The sequence below is a fragment of the Mesocricetus auratus genome, unplaced genomic scaffold, assembly GCF_017639785.1.
Source record: "Mesocricetus auratus isolate SY011 unplaced genomic scaffold, BCM_Maur_2.0 Super-Scaffold_100008, whole genome shotgun sequence".
Taxonomy (NCBI): Eukaryota; Metazoa; Chordata; class Mammalia; order Rodentia; family Cricetidae; genus Mesocricetus; species Mesocricetus auratus.
The window spans coordinates 29,215,901-29,242,943 of record NW_024429192.1 but is presented as its reverse complement, the minus strand read 5'-3'; the positions used below and the strand labels follow the sequence as shown (position 1 = coordinate 29,242,943).

General features: G+C 39.4%; 2 protein-coding genes across 3 annotated transcripts in view; one reads left to right on the top strand and one right to left on the bottom strand.

The window, feature by feature from the left end:
• The window catches only part of Znf654 (zinc finger protein 654), a 60,861-nt gene extending 43,996 nt beyond the window's left edge, over positions 1–16,865 (bottom strand). Inside the window, exon 1 of the mRNA XM_005076764.4 lies at positions 16,444–16,865. Coding sequence (XP_005076821.2) covers positions 16,444–16,629 — 186 coding nt within the window. The 5' untranslated portion in view covers positions 16,630–16,865. The remainder of the gene's footprint in view (positions 1–16,443) is intronic.
• Positions 16,866–17,058: 193 nt separating this feature from the next.
• Cggbp1 (CGG triplet repeat binding protein 1) lies at positions 17,059–24,936 on the top strand. 2 transcript variants are annotated; one of them, XM_040750602.1, is made up of 3 exons: positions 17,059–17,197; positions 17,725–17,943; positions 21,088–24,936. In XM_040750602.1, exon 3 carries the CDS (start codon positions 21,105–21,107, stop codon positions 21,606–21,608), a length of 504 nt encoding a protein of 167 aa, XP_040606536.1. In that variant the 5' UTR covers positions 17,059–17,197; positions 17,725–17,943; positions 21,088–21,104; the 3' UTR covers positions 21,609–24,936. The 2 variants fall into 2 exon arrangements, with proteins under 2 accessions (XP_040606536.1, XP_040606535.1); XM_040750601.1 differs by having other exon boundaries at positions 21,085–24,936.
• The last annotated feature ends 2,107 nt before the right edge of the window (positions 24,937–27,043 follow it).

The window sequence follows — 27,043 nt, the reverse complement described above, 5'->3', positions numbered from 1 at the left end:
TAGGCCTGAACAGATAACTTAAGGATTCACTACTTTTATAATCTTCAACAAAGAATGAAAGTAATGAAAAACTCTGATCAAAAAGTCATGGTGCTGGGAAGCACTTGTTGCAAAAGCATAAGGACCAGAGTTCAAATCCCAAGAGCCCATTTAAAAAGCTGGGCATGATGGAATGCATGCCTATAACCCCAGAGCTGGGGGTGAGGGAGAAATGATTTCCTGGGCTTGCTGGCAGTCACCTGAGTTCCAGACTCAGTGAGAAGCCCTGTTTTAACAGAATAAGCCAATAGATGGAGCTGGACATGACCTATGGCCTCCATGTATGCACACATGTATGTGCACCCCCAACTCTACACACAGAGAGAGAGGGGGGGGAGAGAGAGAGAGAGAGACACCAACCAACCACTCATACTCGTATATAGAAGTCAGTCATCACTTTGAGCTTTCCTAACTAGAATAATTTTGCAAAAAAAATCTAAAGTTGAAGTCATATTTAAAAAAAACCCAAATAATTTAAATGTAGATTCTAGTATGGAAAAAAAAAAAACACCATTTGGTATCTGTTAACATCTTAAAGCTCAATATCTTTAGATGCTTAATGAAGCACGTGCCTTGCTCAACTCATTGCTCCTTAAGTTGATATTTATACAACATGAAGGTCTTTGAAGAGCTCTCAATATGATAAGACTAAACGTTTCCCAAATGGAAGCTGGAATAGGTGCCTCTACATAGTCATATTCCATGTTGTCTTGAAGATTATTCTACCCATACCTACCACGCAGAAGCCTAAGCAAATAAAATGCAGCTCTTTAAAGATAATTCACCACACCTAAAGACAATTTTTGCTGGGGTACGTATCTCAGTGGCAGAGAGCTAGACCAATTCAATCTCTAGTAGTAGCAAAATAAAAAATGATTTACTTTACAGAGTCATTCATTAGAATAGTCTTCATTATGAAACAAAAAAGTGACATCTGCCCACAAGATTTAGTTTGCTGATTTGAAGCTATATAAACAAAATATACTATAGTCTGTCAAATGTACATGGCAACTATCATAAACTTCTTTATACAGTCTTGTCTGAATTAGATATCTGACATCTCTCATTTTAACTACTTTCCCAATGGTCTCCAAAATTTCTTTCTTTCTTTCTTTCTTTCTTTCTTTTTTACTTCATATAGTTTTTGATATATTATGACTTGGACATAAAGTATCTCCCAAAGCCTCGTGTGTTGAAATTATGAGTCTTGACCTAATAAATGGATTAATCTATTAACAGTTTCATAATTTGATGGCATTATTGGAGGTGGCCAAATTTTTCAGCGATGGGGCCTAGACGGAGAAATAGGTCACTGGAGGCATGTTGTTAATGACTGTATCTTGTCATTGGCTCCTCCAAATGCTCTGCTTCTGGGTTAGCATGAATTCATCAGCTCTGTTCCACCAGTCTTGCCTCATCTCAGGCCCTTAGCAATACAACCAGCCAACCATGGTCTGAAATCTCTGGTAACAGGAGACAGTTCAATGGAGCAAACTCATACAATATTAATCGGTAGATTACATTTGATACATGTAATCAGCTATACCAAACTATTCAACCTCCAAATTAAAACCTAAAAGGAATTTTTAAGTTAAAAAAAAATGATCCTCGTGGACAGTGATTAGCTTAATAGTAGAACAAAAGCTCAGTAAACACAGGGCCACGGTTTGATCCTTAGTGCCACAAAGGTGCAACCAAGAGGAAAATGCAACGAACTGTAATGGGTCTATGCTAACTCACACACAACAAATTGTAATGGGTCTATGTTAACTCATACACAACAAATTGTAATGGGTCTATGTTACCTCGCACACAACAAACTGTAATGGGTCTATGTTAACTTGCACTCAACAAATTGTAATGGGTCTATATTAACTCTCACACAGCCTCTACTACGGTCTAGCCTGAAGCACTAGTGAAAGAAAAGAAAACAAGTTCTGTATATCAGTAAATATGTTACTGTAGCTACATGATACATTATAGCTAGATGATAAACAATTTCTCTTTGTCCTTTTTTAAAAGTTATAGTTCCAATGACTCATTAGAATTGTTTCTCCTACTGTTAACAGTACATCCCCAGATACTCAGATTAGAACCTGATGAAATTTCAAGGAATTCTTTTGGGCATTTTCTCCTGATTCACAAAATTCGAAATACTGTATGTCCTAACATTTTTAGTAACTGTTCTCTCACTCCATTCAGTCTCACTAATCTTATCAGGCCTTCAACCATTCCTTTTCTAGCTACTCATCAATGGCATCCTCTTTTGTGTAGGCTTTCATACTTTACCTTCCCTGATATACATTAAAACATTTAAGATTCGCAAAAATACGGTTTTGCTTTAATCTCTACACATACTGTTCCATAAAATTCAAACTCCTAAGCCAAGAGCTAGATGAATTCATCTCTCCAGTCTTATGCTGTAAGTCTTAAGGATAGACTTAGCTTTGAGGAATCTATCCTCCCTCAAAGTAAGCTTTGCATTGTACTTCCTGTTTCCCTGGTAACTCTGAAAAGGTAAACATACCAGCTTTGCCATTCTCGGGTCTCCTGGTCAAAAGAATAAAATACCTCTGGCCCTGGGTGGAGACCATGACATTCTGATCTGTTCTAAAGATTAGACCATTATATAGTATTGTCTCCTTTAAGAGGCAATCCAGCTAAGCCTGTCAATCACCTGGCCAGGAATCCATGCCACAGGAAATTTGATTTACTTGAAAAAATGCTAAGACAAGGGAAGGGAAAAGCATACCCATTCCCTCAGTCTCTTTTTCTTTCAGATAGTGACCAGCCCCTGGATGTATTAACCTTAACTCTCTGGGCGTTTTCAGTCTCTGAAGTTTCTCATTTTCTGTCAGACAGCTGCTTGTCAACGTTTATCACTGATCATGCCAGCTTTCAGACTCCTTAACTCAAGCAGCATGGCTTTCTTCTTCCTTCTCTCCATCTCCCTCCTTCTGGAAACTGCTGAGATTTACAGCTTGTTTGTAGTGGCTTTTTCCTCTAAATTGATAATTAAATTATTCTTGGGCTCTTCGGTCCTTAACTGAGTTCTCTGGCTGGAAGGCCCAGTTCACACGAGTATCAGCATAAGCATATGGACATCTTATCCTGAAAAGATGGAGTCTAAAGTAATGAATGCATATTGACTCCCTTTATAAACACAGGATGGCACACAGGAAACCAAAGTAAAACGTTTGAAAAGAATGGCTTTTAATATTCTCATTTAATTCTTGTCTACTTCCTTTTTAGACCTTGTTCCTATCTTGATTACAAGTTATACATATTAGTTTGATTAATTTGAACATTTGAAAAAAGTCTCCAGCATTAATTTATTTACCCACCTATAACCACTACTAACCCTTGCTATACACTTCTGCATTTACCTATGTGTCTTAAGATTAGGTGGTTACTCAGGCATGGTGGAGCACACTTTAGTCTCAGAGCTCAAAGCAAAGGCAGGCAGATCTCTGTGAATTTGAGGCCAGCCTAGTCTACACAGTGAGTTCCAGGACAGCCAGGGCTACATATTAAAGAAACCTCTCTCAAAAAAAAAAAAAAAAAGGAAGCAAGGATATGTGCTCTACCTCTCTGAACCTCAGCTGTATCATTCATAAAATAAAGATTAAAAATAGTGCTTAACATGGGCAATACTCTGGAGGCAGAGGCAGGCAGATGTCTGAGTTCCAGGCCAGCCTGATCTACAGAGTAAGTTCCAGAATAGTCAGGGCTACATAGAGAAACCCTGTCTTGAAAAACCATAGATAGATAGATAGATAGATAGATAGATAGATAGATAGATAGATAGATAGATAAGAATAGTAGTCAGGGCTACAGAGAGAAATCCTGTCTTGAAAAACCATAGACAGATAGATAGATAGATAGATAGATAGATAGATAGATAGATAGATAGATAGATAGACAGACAGACAGATAGATGTGTCTAATATTGTTGCAAATAATAAATAAGAATCTAGGACAGAGAGAGGCACTTTTTTTTTCTTATAAGACCAGCAAGTGACTTACAGGCTGCTACATACTCTTTCCTAGCTACTCACCCTTGCTACGTCACAAAGACAATGACAGAAAAGAGAGAGACACATCAGCAAACTGCACCAATGCTGACTTGCAAACAGGAAGTTGCTGTGCTACTCCATTTGCAGCAGGGGTTTACATCTGTTGGCGTTTGGATTATTGCTAGTCCGTAAGGCAAGCAATGACGTTTTCAAAACGTCTGATTTTAAAACTTCAGAGTAGCTCATAAAGAAAATGGAATTATAACAGTTAAGTTTCAGAAGGCTCAAGACTTCAGGACATCCTCTTTCTAGTGAAATATGTCTCCTCAATATTCTTCAAAAACTTCCTTTAACCCTAAATTCCAGATGAAAGCACAATAGTGATGAGCTGATTTATACTCAGACTATGTAATCCCACGACAAATGAATTGTCTCACTTGATTTTTTTTAGTTACTGTATTTTCTAGGTTGCTACATATTAACTAAAATATCAGTTTTCTGGATGAAAATATTGTAGGTAATGAGAGTTGAAAGAAAGTTAACAAATTATTTTGCAAGTGTCTTAATTAATTGTGGTCCAAATGATTATGGTGATTTTTGCTCCTTCAGAGGACAATGTGAAACAGTTTCACCATCATTATATGCATAAAAAATGTACAAATTTTAGAAATTTACAAATAACATCTAGAAGATCATAGGCAATAGTTTTTAAAGGGTCCTAAACTGAAAGACAATATAGTAAGAAAATGCATCTCGGGGCTGGAGAGATGGCTCAGTGGTTAAGAGCACTGATTGTTCTTCCAAAGGTCCTGAGTTCAATTCCCGGCAACCACATGGTGGCTCACAACCACCTTGAATGAGATCTGATACCTGTTGACAGAAGGCTGTATACACAACAAATAAATATTAAAAAAAAAAAGAAAGAAAATGCATCTCCACTTTAGAATTGGTAGGGACTTCTAAAGTATTCTAAATAGAATGGACAGATTAAAACTTAAATCATTTATTAACATTTAAAATATCTCCTTTATTTTCCTCTTTTAACAAGACAAGATAATAAAATTTCTACTGAAATCATCACAGTGTTTACATTGAGACTAACTGCCACTGTAAGTCACTGCTCTGAGATAAATGGATCCTCAGGTTCATAGGGAACATGGAATAAGACTTAAAAATTATTTTGTGTAAGGAATTTCAAAAAGCTTAAATTTAAGTCTTTGTTTTGGTAAGTTTATTTTTTGTTGTTATTTTTGTTTTGTTTTGCTCTGTTTCCCTTTTCTTCCTCTTCCTCCCTGTAGTTGTTGGAATGAAAATGTCCCCCACAGGCTCAGATATTTGAACACTTGGTAACCAGTTGGTGGTGCTGACTAGAGAGGTTTACCAAGTGTGGCCTTGCTGAAGGAAGAATGTCACTGGTGGAGGGCTCTGAGAGTTAAAAGCCTTGTGCCACTTCAGCTAGCTCGTTTTCTACTCCTGCTTGAATCTGAAGATATGATCTCTCAGCTTCCTGCTCCTGTCCCCATTCCTGGTGCTTGCTGACATGCCTCCCAGCCATGAAGGATTCTTATCTCTCTATAACTGTAAACCAAAACTAAGTCTTTCTACCACAAATTGCTTTGGGTCATGGTGTTGTATCCCAGCAACAGGTAAGTACTACACATAACTGATGAACATCTGTAGTCTTGTTGTCTTACGTTATTTTTAAAATCAGTATCTGTGACACTACTACTCAATAATGAATTTGAATGCTATAATATGTATCAAATGTTTGTCTCAGATAAAATATAGTCTATATGTCTACCATAGTAGCTAAAATGTACAGGCTGGTTCTTAGTAGTAAGACTAGCCAGTATATACAGTCTGATTATCATATATTAGCAACATAACTTTGCCAAATCATCTGCTCTCTCAATCTTAGTTCTATTATCTATAAAATGAAAATAATGGTGCATACCACAAAGGGCAGCAAATTAAATGCATTTCAACAGGCAAAGAAATTTAAAAAAAAAACTCTTGACACATGGATAACACTGAAGTAATGTATATACATGCATAGAGTATAATCTATAAAAGTTCTGGATATTTAAAACTACTATAGTTTGAATATGTTTTCTAAAGTTTGTGTTCTGGGAAACATAATTTACTTTCTAATGGTATTTGAAATTGGAGCCTTTTCAGGAAAGATACTTTGTACTAATGACATCATAAGGTTGGAGCAATCATGATAGGTTTTAGTGGTCTTACCCAAAAAAAAAAACAAAAAAACACTTGTATAAATGTTCCCTTGCTCTTTTTTTTTTTGTTTTTGTTTTTGTTTTTGTTTTTTTTTTTGTTTTTTGAGACAGGGTTTCTCTGTATTGTTCTGGACACTGTCCTGGAACTCACTCAGTAGACCAGGCCTGGTCTAGTCTTGAACTCACAGAGATCTGCCTGCCTCTGCCTCCCGAGTGCTGGAATTAAAGGCGTGTGCCACTATCAACCGGCTGTTCCCTTGCTCTTGACACATGATGTTTTCCGCCAAGTTTTGATTCAGCAAGAAGACCCTAACTAGATGCTGCAACTTCTAGTTTTGTAATTGCTAGCTTCCAGAATTATAAGAAATCTTTTGTCTTTACAAATTACTTAAGTCTGTGGTATTCTATTTTAGCAATAGAAAACATACTAAGATGATATTAAGTTTTAGTTATAAGTATTTTTTTAAAAAAAAATCATTGTCCATGCCAATCAATACAATAATACTAAATAGAGAGTATTTAGAACATTTAAATGTAGAAAATATTCTGGTAATGTTAACTTTAGCAGTAAAAATATATATTAATAAACAGTACACATGTATTGGGATCGTGCTGATCAGCAATTTCCTCATAATTGAAAGATTCCTTTCTAGACTCAGGAAGTATAAAGAAACCTCTTAAATTCAGCAAAGCTGAAGCTTACAAGATTTACAAGTTTATACAGTTAACAACTTCTGCAAGAGGACTCTCCTAATGGCTGAACTGTCTGCAAGTTGTGCAGGGGTCTCCAAGGATTCAGTCTTCATGAATCGTCACCATTAGGGGTTAGGAGGTCAGGAATCAGTCATCCATGCTCTTGAACAAAACCCCTTATTCATACTCTGCTAAATAACCTTAATAAGCTTATGGGTTCACCAAGTTTGACTTTGGTAGAATCGTTACTTTGATCTGTCACTGGTTCCCTATTTGGAGTGAACAGACACTTTTTCATGGCTGTTCAGGAAAAGCTGACACAGCAGATAATGTATATAGACTACCACAGATTTCCAGTCCGCAGAGCAATGCTCTGCACTTTTATCAAATATATACTGACATAAGCACTTCTGAATTATTCTTTTACTTCTCTCTGTTCTGTCATAAATGAAGCCTGTTTACCTTTTTTCTTAAAGTCAATTAAGTGATCAATTATACAGAATGTCCCCCAAGCCTGAATGGGGGAGTTATGTCCTCCATGCCTTTACTGGGACAGATGAGCATTGATAGTGTAAGGTATAAACTAGTGCCTACTCTACATCCCATATCAATAAACTCAAATGATCCTCTGCATATCAATTCAAACTACCTCCTCCAGCAGCTACCATTTTAGACCTCGGTTCTCTATCTCTAGGCACCCCAATGCTCAACAAATCAAGTTTTCTGTTGTTGGTAAGCACTCTATCTTCCTGAAACTTATCTACCTTGCCTTCTGTTCACTGGTTTTCTCCAATAACTAACTCTTCTCAGACTTCATTTACAGGGTATTCTTTCTTCGTGGGTCATTTGATTTTGGAGTTCCTCCAGCTTCAGTTCCAATTCCTCTTCTTACGACCTACTCTCTATTTTCTCTCTATGTGAACTCATATCTGGCATCAAATACCATCCACATAGCTACAAAAAAGACTTCCCTTGTTCCGCTGTGATTTCCAGAATCCCAGCTGTCTTTGAACTCAACTTTAATGGGGCAATGTATCTTAAATTTCATGCTTAAACCAAAGAACCTTAGAGGAGCTCAACTTGTGTAGGAATCATATAACTAACTGTAGACCTCCTCCTCATGGAGCCTTTATGAACAAGTATCAACGTTAACATCAGTAGTTTGTCTACTGCATAGTTGGAGAGTTTTCCATTCTTTTCTGATTTGCAGCTGGTTTGTAGTTGATGGTATATAGAGTATTAATGTATTCAACTTTAGAATCTTATATAACACATTCTACAAATCAATCTTTTTTTTCATATTTATGTTGCTACTACTTACTGCTTGACCATCTCCTCAGACCCTTACCATTACATATTAATATGCACCTAAAATTGCATTCAATAAAGTAGGATATCTAGGCTACAATTTACCACATTAATGTCACTGAATCTTGTTTTTCTTTTGCAGTACTGGGAATTTGTCATCTTAGCTTTCCACAGCTAAGTTGTATCTCCAGCCTATTTCTCTTTTTCACTTTTTATTTTCAGACAAGGTCTCACTAAGCTGCCTGGGCGGCTTTTTAACTCCTTCTGTAGTGCAGACAGTTCTTGAACTTGCATGCATCTACTTTAGTTGCTAGTGCCTATATCACCAGACCCAACTTGTATGTGTGTGTGTTCGTGTTCTTAATGGTTATGGTATAATTTGGCACACTTTGGCAAGAAAAAAATATGTCAAGAACTAGAGTACAACTAATAACATTCTTTTGACAGGGCTACAAAAATAATTTAAAAACAGAAAGCAATAAACTTTTCTAAAAAGTATTTCCTTTGACAATAGTATTTACAAAATTGGGGATCAAACCAAGGGCTACAAATATTCTAGCCAAAAGCTGTATCACACAGCCACAACTCCAGCTTGAGGTAGCTTTTCAAAGCAAGGTTACTAATGGTAAACATATGAAAGACTTTGTGTCAACAAATCCTTACATTTATGATTTCACTGGTAAATGTAAAATAAAAAACAACCATTACTAAATTCACTTAATCAAATTAACATTTCTTCACACCCATTCCAAAGTGGGGGTATTTCAGTCATCTTTGGGGATAAAAGAAAATTTCATCATGCAAAATGACTGCACTTAAAAATAGTCTAAGCAAGAAAATAAAATAAATGTTATTCTTTATTTTTCCTTCATAAAAAAAAAAACTAGGTTTTAATAGCTGGGCATTGTAATACACAACTTTAATCCCAGCATTTGAGAGGCAGAGGCCAATGGATCTCTGAGTTCGAGGCCAGCCTGGTCTCAGAGTAAGTTCTAGGACAAGTCAGAGCTACTCAGAGTCTTCAAAAAAGAAGAAAGAGGAAGAGGAGAGGAGGAGGAGAAGGAAGAAGTAGCAGCAGTAATAGTAGGTTTTAATAAAGAAATAATAAAATTCAGCCATAAACATACCACCAAGAGATTCTACAGTTGTCTGCATGTGAGCATTCAAAGTGAAACTGCTGTATATACTGAAAACAAAGTATACAACTGCCTTCCGCTTATGAATAAGGTTTATGCGAAGCAAATGGATTTAGGGTTTGGATCTAGGTCTCACCTGCAATGTATCTTACTGGGTGTAAGCATATACTCTAAAATCTGGGGAGGGAGGAAGCACTAAATTGGACTGAGTATGATAGTGTGGGTCTAGCTCTAGCAGGTCTAGCGCTGAGCAGATAGAGGCAGGCAGGTCTCTGATTTCAAACACAGCTTGCTCTGCATAGTTTCAGGTCAACCAACACTATATGGTGAGACCCTGTCTCAAACAAAACTAAGCAAATAAAACTGTAAATAAGAAACACCTCTATCTGGTCATAAGCATCTTAGATAAGGGATCATCAACCTACTAAAACAATTTTGCATTGAATAAATAAATGTTCTTTACAACCATAACTTGGAGGAGGAACATAGATTCCCATGCCATTTGTCACTGAAGGTGTTCTCAGTAATGTGCTAGTATATCATTAGCAACAATTAGACTTCACTGTGAAAGTCAACCTAAGAAGGTTTTAAAGAACAACATGAGACTAACTGATTTTGTTTTGTGCTCCGTAGTTAGCAAATAAGTAAATAGCCTTTCATGAAATTCACCTTTTGTGAACACTGGAACTATCTCTAATACTCAAATTTTAGAAAGCCATTTTTTAAACCACTATTTTAAAAAGACTAAAAGGAACATATGTGTCATATAAAGTGATGCAATAATTGATTTGTAGCTCTGAGCATTCACAATACAATAGACCAAGTAGGCTACAAAGTAAGTAAACTGGTGCAAATTACTGTCACTACTTTCCTTCATCTTTTACATTTATTCTTTTGCTTTTATTGTTTGGTTTTTGTTTTTGTTTTCTGAGACAGTGTTTCTCTATATAGTCCTGGTAGTTCTGTAACTCACCCTATAGACCAGGCTGGCCTGGAACTCAGAGATCTGACTGCCTCTGCCTCCCAAGTATTGGGATTAAAGGTAGGAACCACCACACTCAACCTTATATTTATTCTTTACTAAGCTAATTTTCAACATTAATTCAGATGTGACAGAATAAACATGCATTTACTTCTGTTCTCATTTGCAAACTCAACTGTAATAAGAGTTAAAATGTTCTTGTTTCAAAAGATCTAAGCATACACACAGAGACGTAAAACCAGAGGAATCATGACTACATTTTGGGAGCTGGAAAGTAGCTGTTCCTAGCTTGAGACCTGTGAAGCTGAAATCCAAACCATCAGTGGAAGAGGTTCAGGAACAAACTAATCTGTGCTTTAAAGACCTCAGAATGAGGAGAGGGAGGGATTACAGGAATGTGAGGAATTACACACTTGTAAAAGTAGAAGTGAAGGGAGAAAAAAAATCACAAAAATGGGATAAAAATTTCCCCCACATCTCTTTCTCTCTGGAGAGAACTGTAAGAAGAGTCTCAAATGGAGAAAAGGTTTCCATAGGGGACAGGCGAAGGAAATGAGTATAAGTAAGAGTCCACGATAGACGTACTTAGTCACAAGAGGATGAGGAGGCCCCTACTTTCTCCCTCAACTAGGTCGACTGATCATACCAAAAATTAAGGGGGGGAAATCATAAGTAGGTAAATGATACATGTGTGCAAGTTGCAAGTGACTGCCTCTGAAACAAAAAAAGGGAAGGAAGTATTTTTTTAAAAGCCACCCCCACTTCAATAAAAGGTTGGTTGTTTCTATAACTCAACACCCAAACTTCCTTCCTTACTAATCATAAACACTAATAGTTTTAAGTTCTAATATTCTTTGTGGATGAGAGTGCCTAAACGAGCTAGAAGAAGACGCCAATAAACAGGATTTAGGTAGGGCAAGATTGTTTTCAATTACCCCACAGAACTACTCTGGCCTTGTCATACAAAAGTCAGATGGGACAGCTGGAATCCCTGTACATATCTTGGCTTATAGATAAACCAGGAAGAGTAGAATGGCTAAGAAAGAATAGCAACCGTACAATCATAACAAGACTACAGTGCCCCCCCTGTACTATCGAGTCAAGACGTTTTACACAAGCAGTAAATGTCTACAATGTTTAAGCCACTTCAATCAGGTCTGAACTGAACTTGCAGCAAATGGAATTCCTCATATTTAGGCCTTATATATGGCCTTTCGAAATATGTACATTGGTCAAAGATAAGTTAGAAGGTAATCCCAATTAATAGCACAAACTTAATAATAAAATTAGTATGTTATACACCCTCAGAAATCTTTCATAAAAGTATAAATATTGTATAAATTTTGCACCAAGAGCAACATATTAGGACTGTTTTCTAAGACAACTTTAATTTCTTTGAAGAGACATTAAATATGTAATTTGTTAAAAAAAAAACAATAATGAGCAAACCCTTCTTCTGTTAAGATCATCTCTGTAGGGGTCTTGATAGGCCACAAATGCTATTTAAACTTACTCAAGAATTATTAGTACCTTTTGCTAAGAACAAGCCAAATAAAAAACTAGCTAGCTACAAAGTCAAAATTAAAGGTATAGCAGGCATTCTCACCTAGGTACCACTGACACCTTAAACCAGGTTTACTGTCAGGCTGTCCTACAGCCATGCATTCGAGGCTGGGCAGAATTTCTGGCCCCACCCACTAGTTGCCTGTCAGGACAATCTAGTCTGAGACTGCCAAACGCCCCTTGCAGGAAACAAAATTCCTGAAAACCCACCAGAGAGAAAATGTAGTTGCTTTGCAAATCACTGTGCTTTATTCATCAAGAGCATCTAACTATGACAGTATTTACAAACAACTAAAATTTAAAGATGGTAACATTTACAAATATTCTCTGAAGTGCATTATGAGATGTAAGCCATCAACTCCAAAGGTAAGATTATCTCTAATACCCCCTTAAACCTGCAGAGGGTTTTGCATCAGAGAAATATTAATAGCATCTGTCTGTTTACTCCTACCTACGTGCTAGGTAGGAACATGAGGGATTTACGCTCATTATGTTCACTCTCTCTTTTTATAACTTGTCATCTTCCTGAGGTACCTACCTGGCAAGCCCATTGAAGTAAACAATAATGTTACAGTCTACTTCAACCTATCAGATGTGCAGATATGGATCTCGTTGTAATCATTCTGGTACTAAAACTAAGAATGAAGTATTTAACTTGTTTACTTTACAATATATGACCAAAGTCAAATTATTGTAGGTTTTAAGAACTGAGTGAATGTTTCCTACACCTACCAAGACAAGGGAGACAACAATGATATTTACTGAAATAAGTTTTACTACTATGGCATAATAAAGTATCCTTTTTACACTTTTGAGATGTTTTGTTTTGTTGCCATTGTTTTGGTTTCGTTTGGGTATTTTTGTTTGTTTTTTGAAACAGAGTATCTCTACATAGCCCTGGCTATCCTGGAACTCAGATGTAGAGCAGCTGGCCTCAAAGAGCGATCCATCTGCCTCTGCCTCCCTGGCGCAGGAATTAAAAGCATGGGCGACCATGCTTTTTTAAAATTTGTATCTGTGCTTCCTTGAGTACTTTCAGGATTTCTGTCCCCTGCCTGTTACTAACTTTCCACCACACAATTTAACATGTGTGTTTGATTGTTTACCTTTTGGTAGATACTGAAGTCTGAATTCAAATTCCAGCTTGTCCTTCCTTTGGAATCTAAGAAAAGTTAACTTGTTTAAGCTTCAAATTCTGCTATGCAACTCCATATCTGAAGGTTAAAAGAGTTAATAGGATCTTAGTAAAAGTTGCCTTCCCCTCTCTTTCATATCAAAGAAAATTAAGTATGGCTTAAGTACCCATTCTTTTGAACCATTTCTTATGCAGATAACAGAGGCCAAGGGAGGAGGTAACTAGAGGCAATTAGTCTAGGGAGTCTTTTGTTTTACTTTCCTTAAAAGAACTTTTCCATTCCTTTCTCCCATAACCCTAGCAGCTACTGCCAAGAAATTTTGATTCATATTTCCCTCCAAAAAGGAGGAAGATAAATTGTGGATTTTCTTCTATCACTAAGCTGTATATATAATTCATATATTTAGCTTACTGTCAGACAGTGCATAAGAATAAATATCTATTTTAAGAATTACTCATGATTGGTAATTTGCTAATAAATCAAAGTTATTTAATAACATTTAGTAAATAATAGAATTTTAATTGTTAAAAGAATTTACTTTTGCAAATGAAGCTATATAAGGCACTGTTTTCCTTACTGGAAAAAATCAAACAATTAATAGACTATTTTAATTAATTAAGTAGTAGGTGAAATGTAATTTATTAAATGTGATTCTTTCATTCCATCTAAATATGTAAAAAATAATATATATAAATATAAAGCTCGTTTACAAAATAAAACCAGAACAGGAACTCAGGAAGAGATCTATTAGTGATCTCTAAGATAGGTAATACATTTTCCGGAAAAACGTGGTAATCTGAAAATATGTCAATATAACACTCATAATTTCAATATATAAAAGTTCATTGCATTTATCCAGCTCAGTTTTAGTCTTGATTATTCATAAGTTAGAATTTTTTAAAAAATAGTTAACTTTATCTGTTTTTAAAACACTTTAAAGGCAACTATCAGAATCTATTTTTATTTTGTTTATTGACCCAGGCAACCCTTGAACTTGTGCTCCTGGTGTCCCACCCCCCAGGTGCAGTCAGTTTTTCATAAGCTAAATTTGCTCATTTGTTCTTAAAAAACTAACTTCAAGAAGAAGGTAAAAGTTCTCCAAAAATACTCTAACACTCAAAATTTTCAGCAAGGAGGAGTCAATGAGCAAGTAAACTAACACCAGCAAGCTGGAGATGGAACTCAATGGGAGATCTAGATCTAATTAATGTCCAGTGTGTACAGACAGACAGACAGACAGACAGACAGACAGACACACACACACACACACACACACACACACACACACACACACACACACACACGGGGGTCGGGGGGGGACACACCCGGGGAGCAGAAACAGAGAAAAGTTGTTCATTTAAAAAGTAAAACAGGCCGGGTGGTGGTGGCACACACCTTTAATCCCAGCACTCAGGAGGCAGAGGCAGGCGGATCTCTGTGAGTTCGAGGCCGGGCTGGACCGATAGCCTCCAAAACAATACAGAGAAACCCTGTCTCGTAAAAACCAAAAAAAAAAAAAAAAAAAAAAAAAAAAAAGTAAAACAGAGCCTCCTGAGTGCTGGCATTGGTGGCGCATGCCTTTAATGCCAGCTCTCGGGAGGCAGAGGCAGGAGGATCTCTGTGAGTTTGAGGACAGCCTGGTCTACAGAGCTAGTTCCAAGACAACCTCCAAAGCAATACAGAAAAACCCTGTCTCGAAAAAACAAGCAAAAAAAATTGCAAAACTATTTATAATATATTTAAAATATCAAATGCATGCTAATTTGCCTAAGTTTGAAGTTCCTGGGTAAAACCTAACGGTTGCTAAACATTAAACATATAGCTAGAAGACAGATGCTCTAAAAATCAAGGCACTGAACTTCAGTGAACATCAATTTTCAAGATGAAAACGCATTTTCAAAGAAGTCGCTAAATAGAGAAAAAAATGTTAAAGATACACACTGTGTATACCTGGACTGTTTCGACCTTCAAGCCAATTTATCTGTGACACTGGCAAAAACTTGCCAAAAAAAATCAAATTCAATCATTAGTAACGTAACCAAAAATATCAGCTTTATCCATTTTTCTCCTTAAATGCTTGACAGGGCATAAACTGAATGTCAACCAATTTAATGCCCGCTTTGTCCACTTTATTTCGCATCTGTGACCTGAGTGGTACTAACGGCCAACTGATGCAAATCATTCTTGTATTTACCCAGCTAGCAACTATCCCAATTGACAAAGAAAAGGAAACTGCGGCACAGAGGTTAAGTAACTTGTACAGGTAACTTGTACAGCTAAGAAATGGTGGAGACAAGACTTGAACCCCGTGTGAACAGAAAGAACCACTTTTTAAAGGTAAGTGTCTTTTTCTAAGAAGCAAGTGTTGGGAATCCAAAAACAAAACAACAACAAAAACTTGTATTACAAATGTATGCGGATGAGAATGCAGATTAGACAAACTTTATTCTAAACACGTAGATTATTTCTATATTTGCTTACGATTAAATACAAAACTACATTCAATCCTAAAAGCAGTACGCAGAGTAAAGGAAATAATTTGCTATCATTTTTCCGATACTGAATTTATCAAACTAACCAAAAACCGTGTAACTTAATGAATGGGGGAGGGGTGGCGTAATCAGGGCAACAGTTTCAGGAAAACGACTTTCTCCGTGTGCAGTTAATTAGGAAACAGTGTGTTTGTTAGAGAAGGGGGTCAAAAAGAGGGAAAGATGACAACCACTCCATCAACGTCGCACACTCAAAACACCCCTGCCCGGAGGGGGGAGGGTGGCTAACGGCGGGTCAGCGCCAAAGCCAACTGAAGAACCGGTCCAGAGGGACCTAGCGAGGGAATGACAGGAGACCCTAGCAGAGGGGGAGGGGTGGCGATGACAGGAGGGCAGCCAGTGGGGTGATAGCCGGCTTGGCGTCTCCCAAAAAGAGAATGCCGGGCATGTGGGCTAGAGAAAGGCAGGGGAGCTCCGCCGAAGTGCGAGGAGCCGGCAGGGAACGTGAGAAAGGCGGGACCCTCGGGCACCAAGGGGGTCTGCGCGAGGCAGAGACGAGTCAGGACGCGGCGTCTGCCAGCTGACCGTGCGCCCCCAGCCCCTCCACCACGACAAACTCACTTTCTCCTCACCCCGAAGTCCGCAAGTCACCCCCAACCTGCTCCCCGTCCCCGTCGCCAAGCCCGAGAGCTTCAGAGAGGGAACCGGGGCTCCCCGGACTCCCTCCCCGGCCGGCTGGAGGATCAGCCCCGGACACGGCCCAGAGAGGTGGGCCAGAAGGCCAGGAGCCACGCAGAGGCCCAGGAGCCGGGTGACAAGTCGGAGCGGCCGACGGGCGCCTCACCTGACAGAAGCGTCGGCAGTAATCCCGGCTGCTGATCCCGACGCCGCCGCCGCCGCCGCCGCCGCCGGCTCCCCCTCGGCCGTCGGCCGCCGCTCTGAAGCCCACAGGGCCCGGGGGCGACTCCACAATGGCCACGAGCTCTTCTCCGAGGCGTTCGGCCTCTTGATCGCTCTCTTCCTCCGCCATGAGGCTCTCGCCGCCCAGCGCGTACCCAGCCCCTGCGCCGCCGCCGCCGCCGCCGCTGCCTGGGTTAACCTCCTCCTCCTCTGGTTCCCTCCTCCTTTCCCTCCGCCCCAGCCGGACAGGGGCCACTCGGCTGGGCTCTACTTCCGGCTCCGCCCACCCACGCCCCCAGTTTTCACTGGAGGAAGGAAACCGCCAATCATAGGCATGCCCGCCCTACACGCCTATTGGCTGAGCTCTACGTCTGTTTGACAGCCCCGCCGCCTGTTGGTCGCCGCGGCTCGGCGGTTGCCGAGGACCGCCTACGAGCTCTGCCATAGGGCGCGCCCGAGGACGGGGCGCGGCGGGGGACACGGCGGCCGCGGCGGGGCTCGCTCGGGCGGAGGCGGCGGCGGCGGCGGCGGCGGAGGCGGCGGCGGCAGCAACAGCGGCGGCGGCGGCTGCAACGGGACGCCCTTCATCCCGTTGCTCTGCCTTCCCTTCCTCCTCTTTTCGTCCCCGCCGAGGACTGGTGCACTTCCCCCAACGGCGGCCCGATCCTCCGGTCCCTGAACCGCTGGCAAGACGGAAGGTGGGCTTGGCCGTTGGTGCGGGCGGCGGGCCGGGCCGGGGCCTCGGGCCCGTGAGCGGGAGCCGGGGGCGGGGCCAGCGGCCGCAGGAGGAGGAGGAGACGGGCAAGCTGACAGCGACGGCCTGGGCCGGCGCCCGCCGCCCCCTCCCCAGGGACAGCCACCGAGTCGGCTGCCGGGTCCTCGGGTCCTCGGAGGGCAGCTGGGACGCGGCTCCGGGCGGCAGGCGGGGTCGCGGCGCTGGGGCGCCACCTCGGCCGGCCGGCGCGGCGGGAGGAGGCTGTCTAGACGTCGGGCGGCCCGCGCCCGCCTTCCCCGCCCCCACCGGAGCCTCGGGCCTGCGGAGCGCGCGGGCCGCGGGGCGCCCGCCCCGGGGCGTGGAGACCGAGCGGGGTGGAGGGCCTGCGCTCACGGATCGCACCCCGAGGGCTGAAACGCCGGCCGGCCGGCCGGCTCCGCCGCGGGCCTGCGGTCTACCTTTCCCGCCCCTCCACCATCTTCCCTTTCTGTTTGTTTTTGTGTTTTACAGTAAAGGCATGACTTCCCGGCGCCGCAGGGAAAGCAGGGTGCAAGCCCAGAAACTCCTGCCCCAGCACCACCTGTTGAAAAACTGATTTCGTTCCAAGGCGTCTCCGGGTCCGATCGGAAAGTTGCTAGGATTGGATGCGTCTCTAGTTTTGCACGGCACCGGAAAACCCTCACTACTTAATATCAAAGGGGGAAAAAAAAAGAACTGGAAATTAAGCCGGTAAACATTTCGACTTGAAAACTTCTGAGTTTAGTTTTGCCTTAGTAAATTGGTGCTTCGCTTCTTTAGCTAGTTTTTGCGACTAACTTCTCAACTTCCTCATTTGGTTAAAATATTTCTGACTTCGGAGCATACTTTTATTTGTAACTAAGATCATCACCTCTCTATGAGGTGGTTATTTGCATCCGTAATATCGGGAGCAATTTCAAGTTGAAAGATCAGAAAAGTTCAGGCCTCACATTAGTACAAGAATTACAGATTAATTATTTCTAAGTTTGCAATCCAAGTACTTAAATATTCTTCCGTGGAGGGAAAAAAATCTGAACACTGTCCTAGAACAGGAATTCAGGGGTTTTTTATATCTGTCTTTTGTTAGTAGGACAGGTTGGTTTCAAAGATACAGCATACATGTAGAAATTGCAAATATTTGCACTGATATAATTCAGTATATATTAGGCAGGATTCGTTGAACCGTCTTGTTTTCTGTCATGGAAAAATGATACCCTAACACAGTATCTGACAGGACTTGTGTCAAAGATGTAATGGAATGGAAATCCACAAAAATTAAGCATAGTGAATTCTAGACTTTATGTACCTTACAGAATTTTTATGAATTACTAAGTTCTTCTCTACTGGGCCCATAGATTTTTGCTAACATACTGACAAAAAAAATGAAAGAATTTTAATGTTGCCCAACAAGTAGGCTAATACTCCATGGTTTGTAATTATACTTCTAAAAAAAACTAATTCTTTAGAACATATTTAGAAATATTTCTCTAACATGTTTATTGCATTTGCATTTTATTGTTCATTTTAGTATCTTTAAATTTTGATTATTATAAGAAGTTAGGTCAGAGGTGTGATCTCAAGGGAGTAAAATTTACAATGGTTACTAAAGTGTATCCATTGTCTTGGATTTTCAGTACTTGTAATCTTATAAAGCTGATGTCCAGTGACCCTGTTAAGAAGTTTGTGGGACTGGTGAGGTGACTTAGAGAATAAAGGTGCTGCTGCCAAGCCTGACAACCAGGAGCTGTCAGGAAATCCACTCTGTAGAAAGGGAGATCCAACTCCCTCAAATTGTCCTCTGAACCCCACACATGTCTGTGGAACACATTTATACATACATATACGAAGTTGTAAGTAAAAAGCAGCCAGCTATGGTGACACATATCTATAATCCCAGTTACTCAGGCCGCTGAGGCAGGAGGATTTCCCATTGAAAGCCAGCCTGAGCAACAGGTTTTTTTTGGGTTGTTCTTGGATTTTTTTTTTTTTAAGTTTGTTATTAGGCTAAAGTGAGGTTTGGTTTCTTTTTGTTTGTTTTTTTGATTTTTGGGGTTTTTTTTGTTGTTGTTGTTCTTTGGGGGTTTTTTGTTTGTTTGTTTGTTTGTTTTTTTCGAGATAGGGTTTCTCTGCGGCTTTGGAGGCTGTCCTGGAACTAGCTCTTGTAGACCAGGCTGGTCTCAAACTCACAGAAATCCGCCTGCCTCTGCCTCCTGAGTGCTAGGATTAAGGGCGTGTGCCACCAACGCCCAGCGTAAAGTTGAGTTATTAAACTGCTTCTAAACTATATATTTGGAACTGGGCAGTGGTGATGCTCACCTTAAATCTCAGCACTGGGGAGACAGAGGCAGGCGGATCTCTGTAAACTCAAGGCCAGCCTGGTATACAGGGTGAGTTCTAGGACAGGCTCCAAAGTTACACATAAAAAAAAAAAAACCTGTCAAAAAACAAAGGAACAAACAAAAATTACATATTTGTGTAAATGGTTACTGGGAGTTTTTTTTTTTTTTTCCGTTCGTTTGATTTGGTTTGTTTGGTTTTGATTTTTTGGCATTGCTGGGGTCAAACCCAGGACTTAGCTCATGCTAAGCAATTGTTCTGCCACTGAATTGTACAACCAGCCATTCATTTGGTCTTTCAAACATCAAGTTCTGATTGACTCCCTGTCACATGTTGGACACTATGTTAAGAGAAATAAAAGGGGGCTGGAGAGATGGCTCAGAGGTTAAGAGCACCGACTGCTCTTCCAAAAGTCCGAGTTCAGTTCCCAGCAACCACATGGTGGCTCACAACCATCCATAATGAGATCTGGTGCCCTCTTCTGGTGTGCAGGCATACTTGCAGGCAGAACACTGTATACACAAATAAATAAATCTTTAAAAAAAGAGAGAGAGAGAATTAAACGGTATTCCTCAATAGAAGTGAAACCAGGATACTGCCTTATCTTGATCATCACTTTTGGTGATAAATATTTACAATAACCCATTTTGCCGGACATGGCACTTATAATCTCAAGCACTCAGGTGGAGGCAAAGATAGGTCGATCCTCTATGTCTAAGGAGTAAGACCCTGTCTTTTTTTTTTTTAAACAGGGTTTCTCTTTGTAGCCCTGGCTGTCCTAGAACTCTGTATCTGTAGACTGTGCTGACCTCAAACTCAGAGATCCACTTGCCTCTGCCTCCGTAATGCTGAGATTAAAAGCTGGCAGTGAGATCTTGCCTTAAATAAATACTTGTTTTCAACTATATACACCTCAGGTTTTAATGTCATAAATAGTTGTACTTGCTATATGTTCTTTGTTGTTACTTGTTTTTCTCTTAAAACAAGTTTTGCTATCAAGTTTGTACATAATTGAGGTCTCAAAATCAGTTTCCCAGCAAAAAGCTCTTTAACTTGAACATATCTAACTTGGGCAATATTAGTATTATTAATACTCTGAATGTTTACTGTTGTTTTTTTTTTAAAAAAAGCAATGTCTAGACTAATTTGAGTTATTCATAACTCTATTTGCCATTAAAATAAAGGTGTTGAAAAGTTGAATTAGTAGGTGTAGTGCTTCGTGTGCAAGTCTGTGGACCTGAATTCAAAACCCCAGCATCCATGTAAAAGCTGGTCCCAGCAATATGTATCTGTAATTCCAGTTCTGGGTACAAGGAATTGACCTAGCTGTTCCTGCTAATTTGCTTTAGTTTTGCCTTCCTTGAATATTTCAGATAAAGATTTAAAATATCAACAACCTATCAAATTGAATTAAAGGCTCTTAAAAAAGCACTTATAACCTTGCCTGTTATTGTTAATCACTTCTAGAATGAGCTATTGTCATAACACTTATGTTACATCTTTCTCTTGTCTTAGAAGAACCTTACTCAGTCAAAATGGAACGTTTTGTAGTAACAGCACCACCTGCTCGGAATCGTTCTAAGACTGCTCTGTATGTGACCCCTCTGGATCGAGTCACTGAATTTGGAGGTGAGCTTCATGAAGATGGAGGAAAACTCTTCTGCACTTCTTGCAATGTGGTTCTGAATCATGTTCGCAAGTCTGCCATTAGTGACCACCTCAAGTCAAAGACTCACACCAAGAGGAAGGCAGAATTTGAAGAGCAGAATGTGAGAAAGAAGCAGAGGCCCCTGACTGCATCTCTTCAGTGCAACAGTACTGCGCAAACAGAGAAAGTCAGTGTTATCCAGGACTTTGTGAAAATGTGCCTGGAAGCCAACATCCCCCTGGAGAAGGCTGATCACCCAGCAGTCCGAGCATTCCTCTCTCGACATGTGAAGAACGGAGGATCCATACCTAAGTCAGACCAGCTGAGGAGAGCCTATCTGCCTGATGGATATGAGAATGAAAATCAACTCCTCAACTCACAAGATTGTTGACAAGGCAGTTATGACGATTGTGATCAAGATAAATAATGTGGAGTATTAAAGTTAATGTGTTGATTGTGTGGTTCATTTTTATATTTATTTCATTTAAAATCATGTGATACAGAATAGTTTTGCAATGTGTATATAGTTGCAGGCAAAAGAAAAAAACCTCACTGCAAAACTTACTGCTAATTTTAGTCACCGATGGTATAAAGCAAAACTTAGCTGTAGAGTGTATTAGGATATCTGAATCCTGGTGGTTATCTTTAAAACTGATGGGTTTTCTCCTGAAATGTTTGTGCATGGAAGAACTACCCTGTGTTGTAGCCCTGGTGCCATGTATGATTATTTCTTGTGAGGTTACTTCATTATTTGGGTTGAGAACTAGCCTAGAAAATTGAAGCTGCTGCCAGACTATACCCATTCACAGGAACTTAAAGAAGTCTGAGTTCTCTTCAAAATAGAATGGAAGGCGGAAAATGTTAGAGTTTGCGATCTCTAGGAGAAATAACTGTTCAAACTACATTTTATTTGTGAAATAATTGCCTAACCTTCACTTCCTCACCATCTTCTTCACCTTTTTAAAGACTTGTACTAAGTAGCAGCTTCAATGACCAAAAGACTACAGTCTCTCTTAATGTCTTTGCCAAAAGCCATGGGGGATTTTGCAGTGGTAAGATTTTAATCTCAAACTATGAACCCAAATTTTGAACCATAGTTTTCATGTTAAATACCATCTTGGATTTGCAAACTCTTTATGTCTTGGTACTAAAAGACTACAGGACTGATTTTTTCATTTAAATATGCTGTGGTTCAGTTTCCTCTTTTAACAAGGAATTAGTAGTTACTTTTTGGCTGACAGCAAATAAAATTGCTTTCTATACATTAATTTTTCCATAAGACTTTATAAGAGTTTATTTAGGTAAATAGACTAGAAATGAGTTTTAGTTTGACTTTTATTGCTTTGCCTCTGGTGATAGAGGTTTTAAGACTTGGATGCCCAACAGTTGTCTAGAAAATGGGGCAAGACTTTTGTAGTAGAGATGAGCAGGATGCTGCTTAGCTGTCGGAAAAAAAAATCAGTTCTGTTAAAGGTCAACCATGTTTAGGTTCTCTGAACTTTACTGTTCTGTAAGCTTATTAGAAGTAATTTAGCTCATTTAAGTCCTCTTCATCAGATCCAAATTATATTTTTTAAAAGTTTAGTAACTGAGACTTAGAGCTTTAATATAAAAATAAAAAAAATCAAATAGTTGAAAACATTGAAGTTATATTTCTATTGTAAATCAGTGGCAAAATGCCGTGTGACTTGGTGTTATCTTTCAGGTCATTGTGCCACAAATTTCCATTAAACAAAAGCCAAAGTTAGTAAAAAAATAATAATAATAATAATTTGTGGGGTTAGTTTTTGGTTGGAAATTTTTTTTTGTTTTTGAGACAGGGTCTTTCTACCTAGACCTGGCTGTCCTGGAACTCACTATGCAAACCAGGCTAGCATTGAACTCACAGAGATCCACCTGCCTTTTTCCCTCTGGGATTCAAGGCGTGCATTACCACGCCCAGCAATAACTTGTGTTTTAAAAGACAGCTTATCTTAAGGGTCTTTTGTAGATTTAACATCCCCAATTCAGGTTGTCAAAGTGACCACTTCTTTATTTTAAAAGCCTGCTATGGAAGGGAAAAAAATCAGTTCTCAAAATTCATAGTTTCCATTTTCTGATGTTTGGTTAGATTCACGTAGCACATAAATGTCTAGACTAATTGTTTACTAACTGCAGTTGGTAAAGCTCACAGATCAGCAGAGTGTAAACAGTGTATTGCTTCTACTTCCTCACAGAAAGAATTTGCAGGCAACCATGTTTAAATTGTCTAAGATGATAGGAAATCTAAGCAACTAAAGGAATAATTGAGTTTTGTACCCCTATTTTCAGGATAAAACCAATCATTCTAATTTTTCAGGATTCCATGTGGTTTGGACTATTCCCTATTGTCTGGGACTATGTACTATCAGTAAACATGGCAGAACAACTTCTAGTAATCTAGTAACATGTTTGATGTTGCACTAGGAAAACAATTCACCTTTGCCTTTCTTGCAGTTATTAATGACTTCACAGTCACTTAGTCCTCTAAAACTGCTTTTCCAGGCTTGCAACTATTCTTAACATTTTGCATCTCTAGGGGCATAGTTCATTCTGTTAAGGTTGTATCATGTCCTTAGAATGAGTTTTCCATCCTCTTGGGGGAAAGTTTCTTCACTGATTATGAAAGTTTGTTTCTTAGAACTGGTTAAATTTGTCTCAAAAAATTAAAGTGGTTATAGTAGCCTGCCGAAACTAGTAAAGATTTGCAAAACTATGATTGGCATGTTAGATAACAAATGAGACTGTCTAAGGCATGTGCTACTTGGGAGGCAAAGTGAACGTGTGTACAGAAGCTTTCAATCTTAGTTATATAGTAGTAGTATTGATGCTATACTATTGGACCAATAGCAGCTTTTTTTTTTATAAGTTGGATGCATTATTACAAGCTTTGTAATGTCTCATTTATAAACTGCCTTCAACACATGCTTACCTGTTAATGTTTTCACAGAGTATTGTAGTATGTCTTCCGGAACCTCACTATATCCTGACAGTAAATAGTTCTAGCTTGTTGACTTTTCTGTTGGTTTCTTTTTCATTATTTGTGGCATATAGCAAGCCTGAAAGATATTGTAATCATTTTTTACAGAGTGAGAAATTAGAGAGATTGTGTATAAGAGCCTATATAGTTATTTTATTCATTATCTTTGATTAAGGCTTTCAAATATTATTTAGTAAATGCTACTTCCAGTTAATTGCTGTGGCCCTACTGAATTTTAAGGGACCAGAAAACTTAAAGAGTTTTACATCTTACTGTTTAAACAGTTAAGTGTCTGCTTGGTGATGTTCTGAAGTTGGACGTACAATTGGCAAGGTTTCCAAGCTAAAACTTGGGCCTGAAAAGAATTTGTACATGAATGTTAGCAAATACATAAAAGCAAATTCAATTTAAGGTGACCTAAAACAAAGACTACAGACAAGTTTTCATTTGGTCTTTGTAAGGGCTTTCTGTGTTTGACTTACCTCAACTGCCATTAAATGAGGATAGGTCACCTTAAAATAATTGATTCACGTGGAAGGTTAGTCCTACAGTTTCCAAATAGATTGCTTTGGCTTTTAGTCAACACCGATGAAAATGTGAAGTGGCTATCCTAAACCTTGGATGATCTCAACCCATACTCACAGATCACTGAGGTAACTACGGTCTTACCTAGTGCTATTCTACTTGTATCCAGAATACTGTATTAAAATTTTACTGTTAATTTTCGTCTTCCTGTGCTTATTTTTTACTTTTGCTCATGCACGTATTTTAGTATAAATGTGTTGCTTTTTAAAAGTTTGTGACATTTAGAAATAAATTTCAAAAGTTTCTAAAGGTTTTGAAAGCATATTTTGTTTTGTGAGTCAATGATAAGCATTTCATAATTTTAAGGTTTTGCCTACTGAATTTTGATTTTCTGCCAGTCTTTTCTCCTGTTTGCAGTGTTAACCTTCTTGTCCTACATGAAAGCATGTTGTTAGGCCAAAGTGACATCATAGCTTCAAATTGCCCTGTACTCCCAAAATATTATAGGCAATGTTTAAGTTCAGTCAGCATCTTAATGGGAACATTTTACTTTACTTTTACAAGTATTATGAAGGGCCTGGGTTGTGCCTCAGTAGTTCAGACAATTTACTGCTCTTGTACAGGGTTCCCAACATCCACACTAATTGGCTTCCAAAGGTCTATCACTCCAGCTGCAGGAAATCTGACTCACTCCTGGCTTTCTCGGCCACCTGTATGCAAGCACATATAAACTCGCACAGGCACACAAACATAGATCTTCAGAAATGTTGTGAATATCACTTAACCACAGACAGGACTGGTCATTTTTAAGATACATGAAAAGGGCCTTGTTTGCATCTATATGTTTTTGAAACTCAACTAAGGCCGTTAAAACAATTTTACCTGGTTTGTCAGAGCTATCCCTGCCTCCACTCATATCTGTGACAAAAAACAATGACCTACAGGGCGTTTTGGTTTTTGTTTCTTTTTTTTCTGAAATCAAGACCTTTAGAAATCAGCCCATACTATTCAGTTTTATGTTAGTGAACTGTCTTCAGGTCTTCTAAAGAACCTCAGTTTAAGAGTAAACCAACTCATTTGCAATGAGCCTCTACAATGTTCCTGATACCATATATGGTAACATGGAAGGAGTGTCTGCCCTCAGGGCTCAAGGGCAGTGGCTTACTGCAAAAGGGCATGCCTTTTTCTAGGCAGCTGTAAACATTTCTCATGAGTCTTGCTACCAGCCAACTTTTTGTCTGGATCCTTAAAGACTTAGTTTTTTAAAAGCCACAAAAATTGAACATCTGCACACATGTATGTTTTAGAAATGTAGTCTTCCGCTGGGCGGTAGTGTTGTGCACCTTTAGTCCCTGCAGTTAGGAGGCAGAGGCAGGCAGATCTTTGAGAGTTCAAGCCTGACCCTACAAAGAGAGGTATAGAACAGTCAGGGTATCATAGAGAAACCCACTATTGAGAAAACAAAAAAAATCTATCAAATAATGATATTTGCCAACTGAAATCTTTGCAAAGATCCTAGCACAAGAATTTTAATGAATTGTGCACAAAGACGAAACACTTAATTGTTAAGTATCAAGATAGTCACAGTGTATATAAACACAAGCTCATTAAAAATTATCATAACTCACACATCTGGGTTTGTATGATTATCATAATAAATGCTCCAAAGTTTTCTGTTTAAGCATGCAAGCAATACACTTTACAGTCTCTCTTGCTCCCCCCATCTCTTACCAATCCTATCTAATACCTAGTCAGTAAAAATAATGATGGGGGCTGAGAGATAGCACAGCAGTTAAAAACACTTGCTCTTGTAGAAGACCAGGGTTCACTTCCCCGCACCCAAATTAGTGTCTCAGATCATTCTGTAACTCCAGATCCTGGAATCCATTGCTCTGCATAACAAGGTGTACATATGGAAAAACTGTCTCACACAAGCATAAGAATAAAATAAATGCAAAGCTAGCCACAGCCGTAGAAGCCAGGCAGTGGTGGCACACACCTTTAATCCCAGGACTCAGCAGGCAGAGGCAGCTAGATCTCTGTGAGTTCAAGGCCACCCAGAGATACATGACAATGAGTCAGTCTAAAACAATAACAGAGCTCACATCTTTAATCCCAGCACTAGAGAAGTATATAAGGAGCTCAGGGTCTCACGCGGCATTCAGTCTCAGGGCCATTAGTCTCCAGACACATTGAGGACAGGATCCCTTCCCCAGCCCTTGGTAGAGGTAAGAGCTCTCTGATAGCTTGATTGCTTTGCTTCTGTGATCTTCAGCTTGAACCCTAATATTTACCTCTTGGTT

Excerpts from the sequence above, each read along its gene's own strand:
- Cggbp1 (XM_040750602.1), top strand. The coding sequence starts at position 21,105 with ATGGAACGTTTTGTAGTAACAGCACCACCTGCTCGGAATCGTTCTAAG.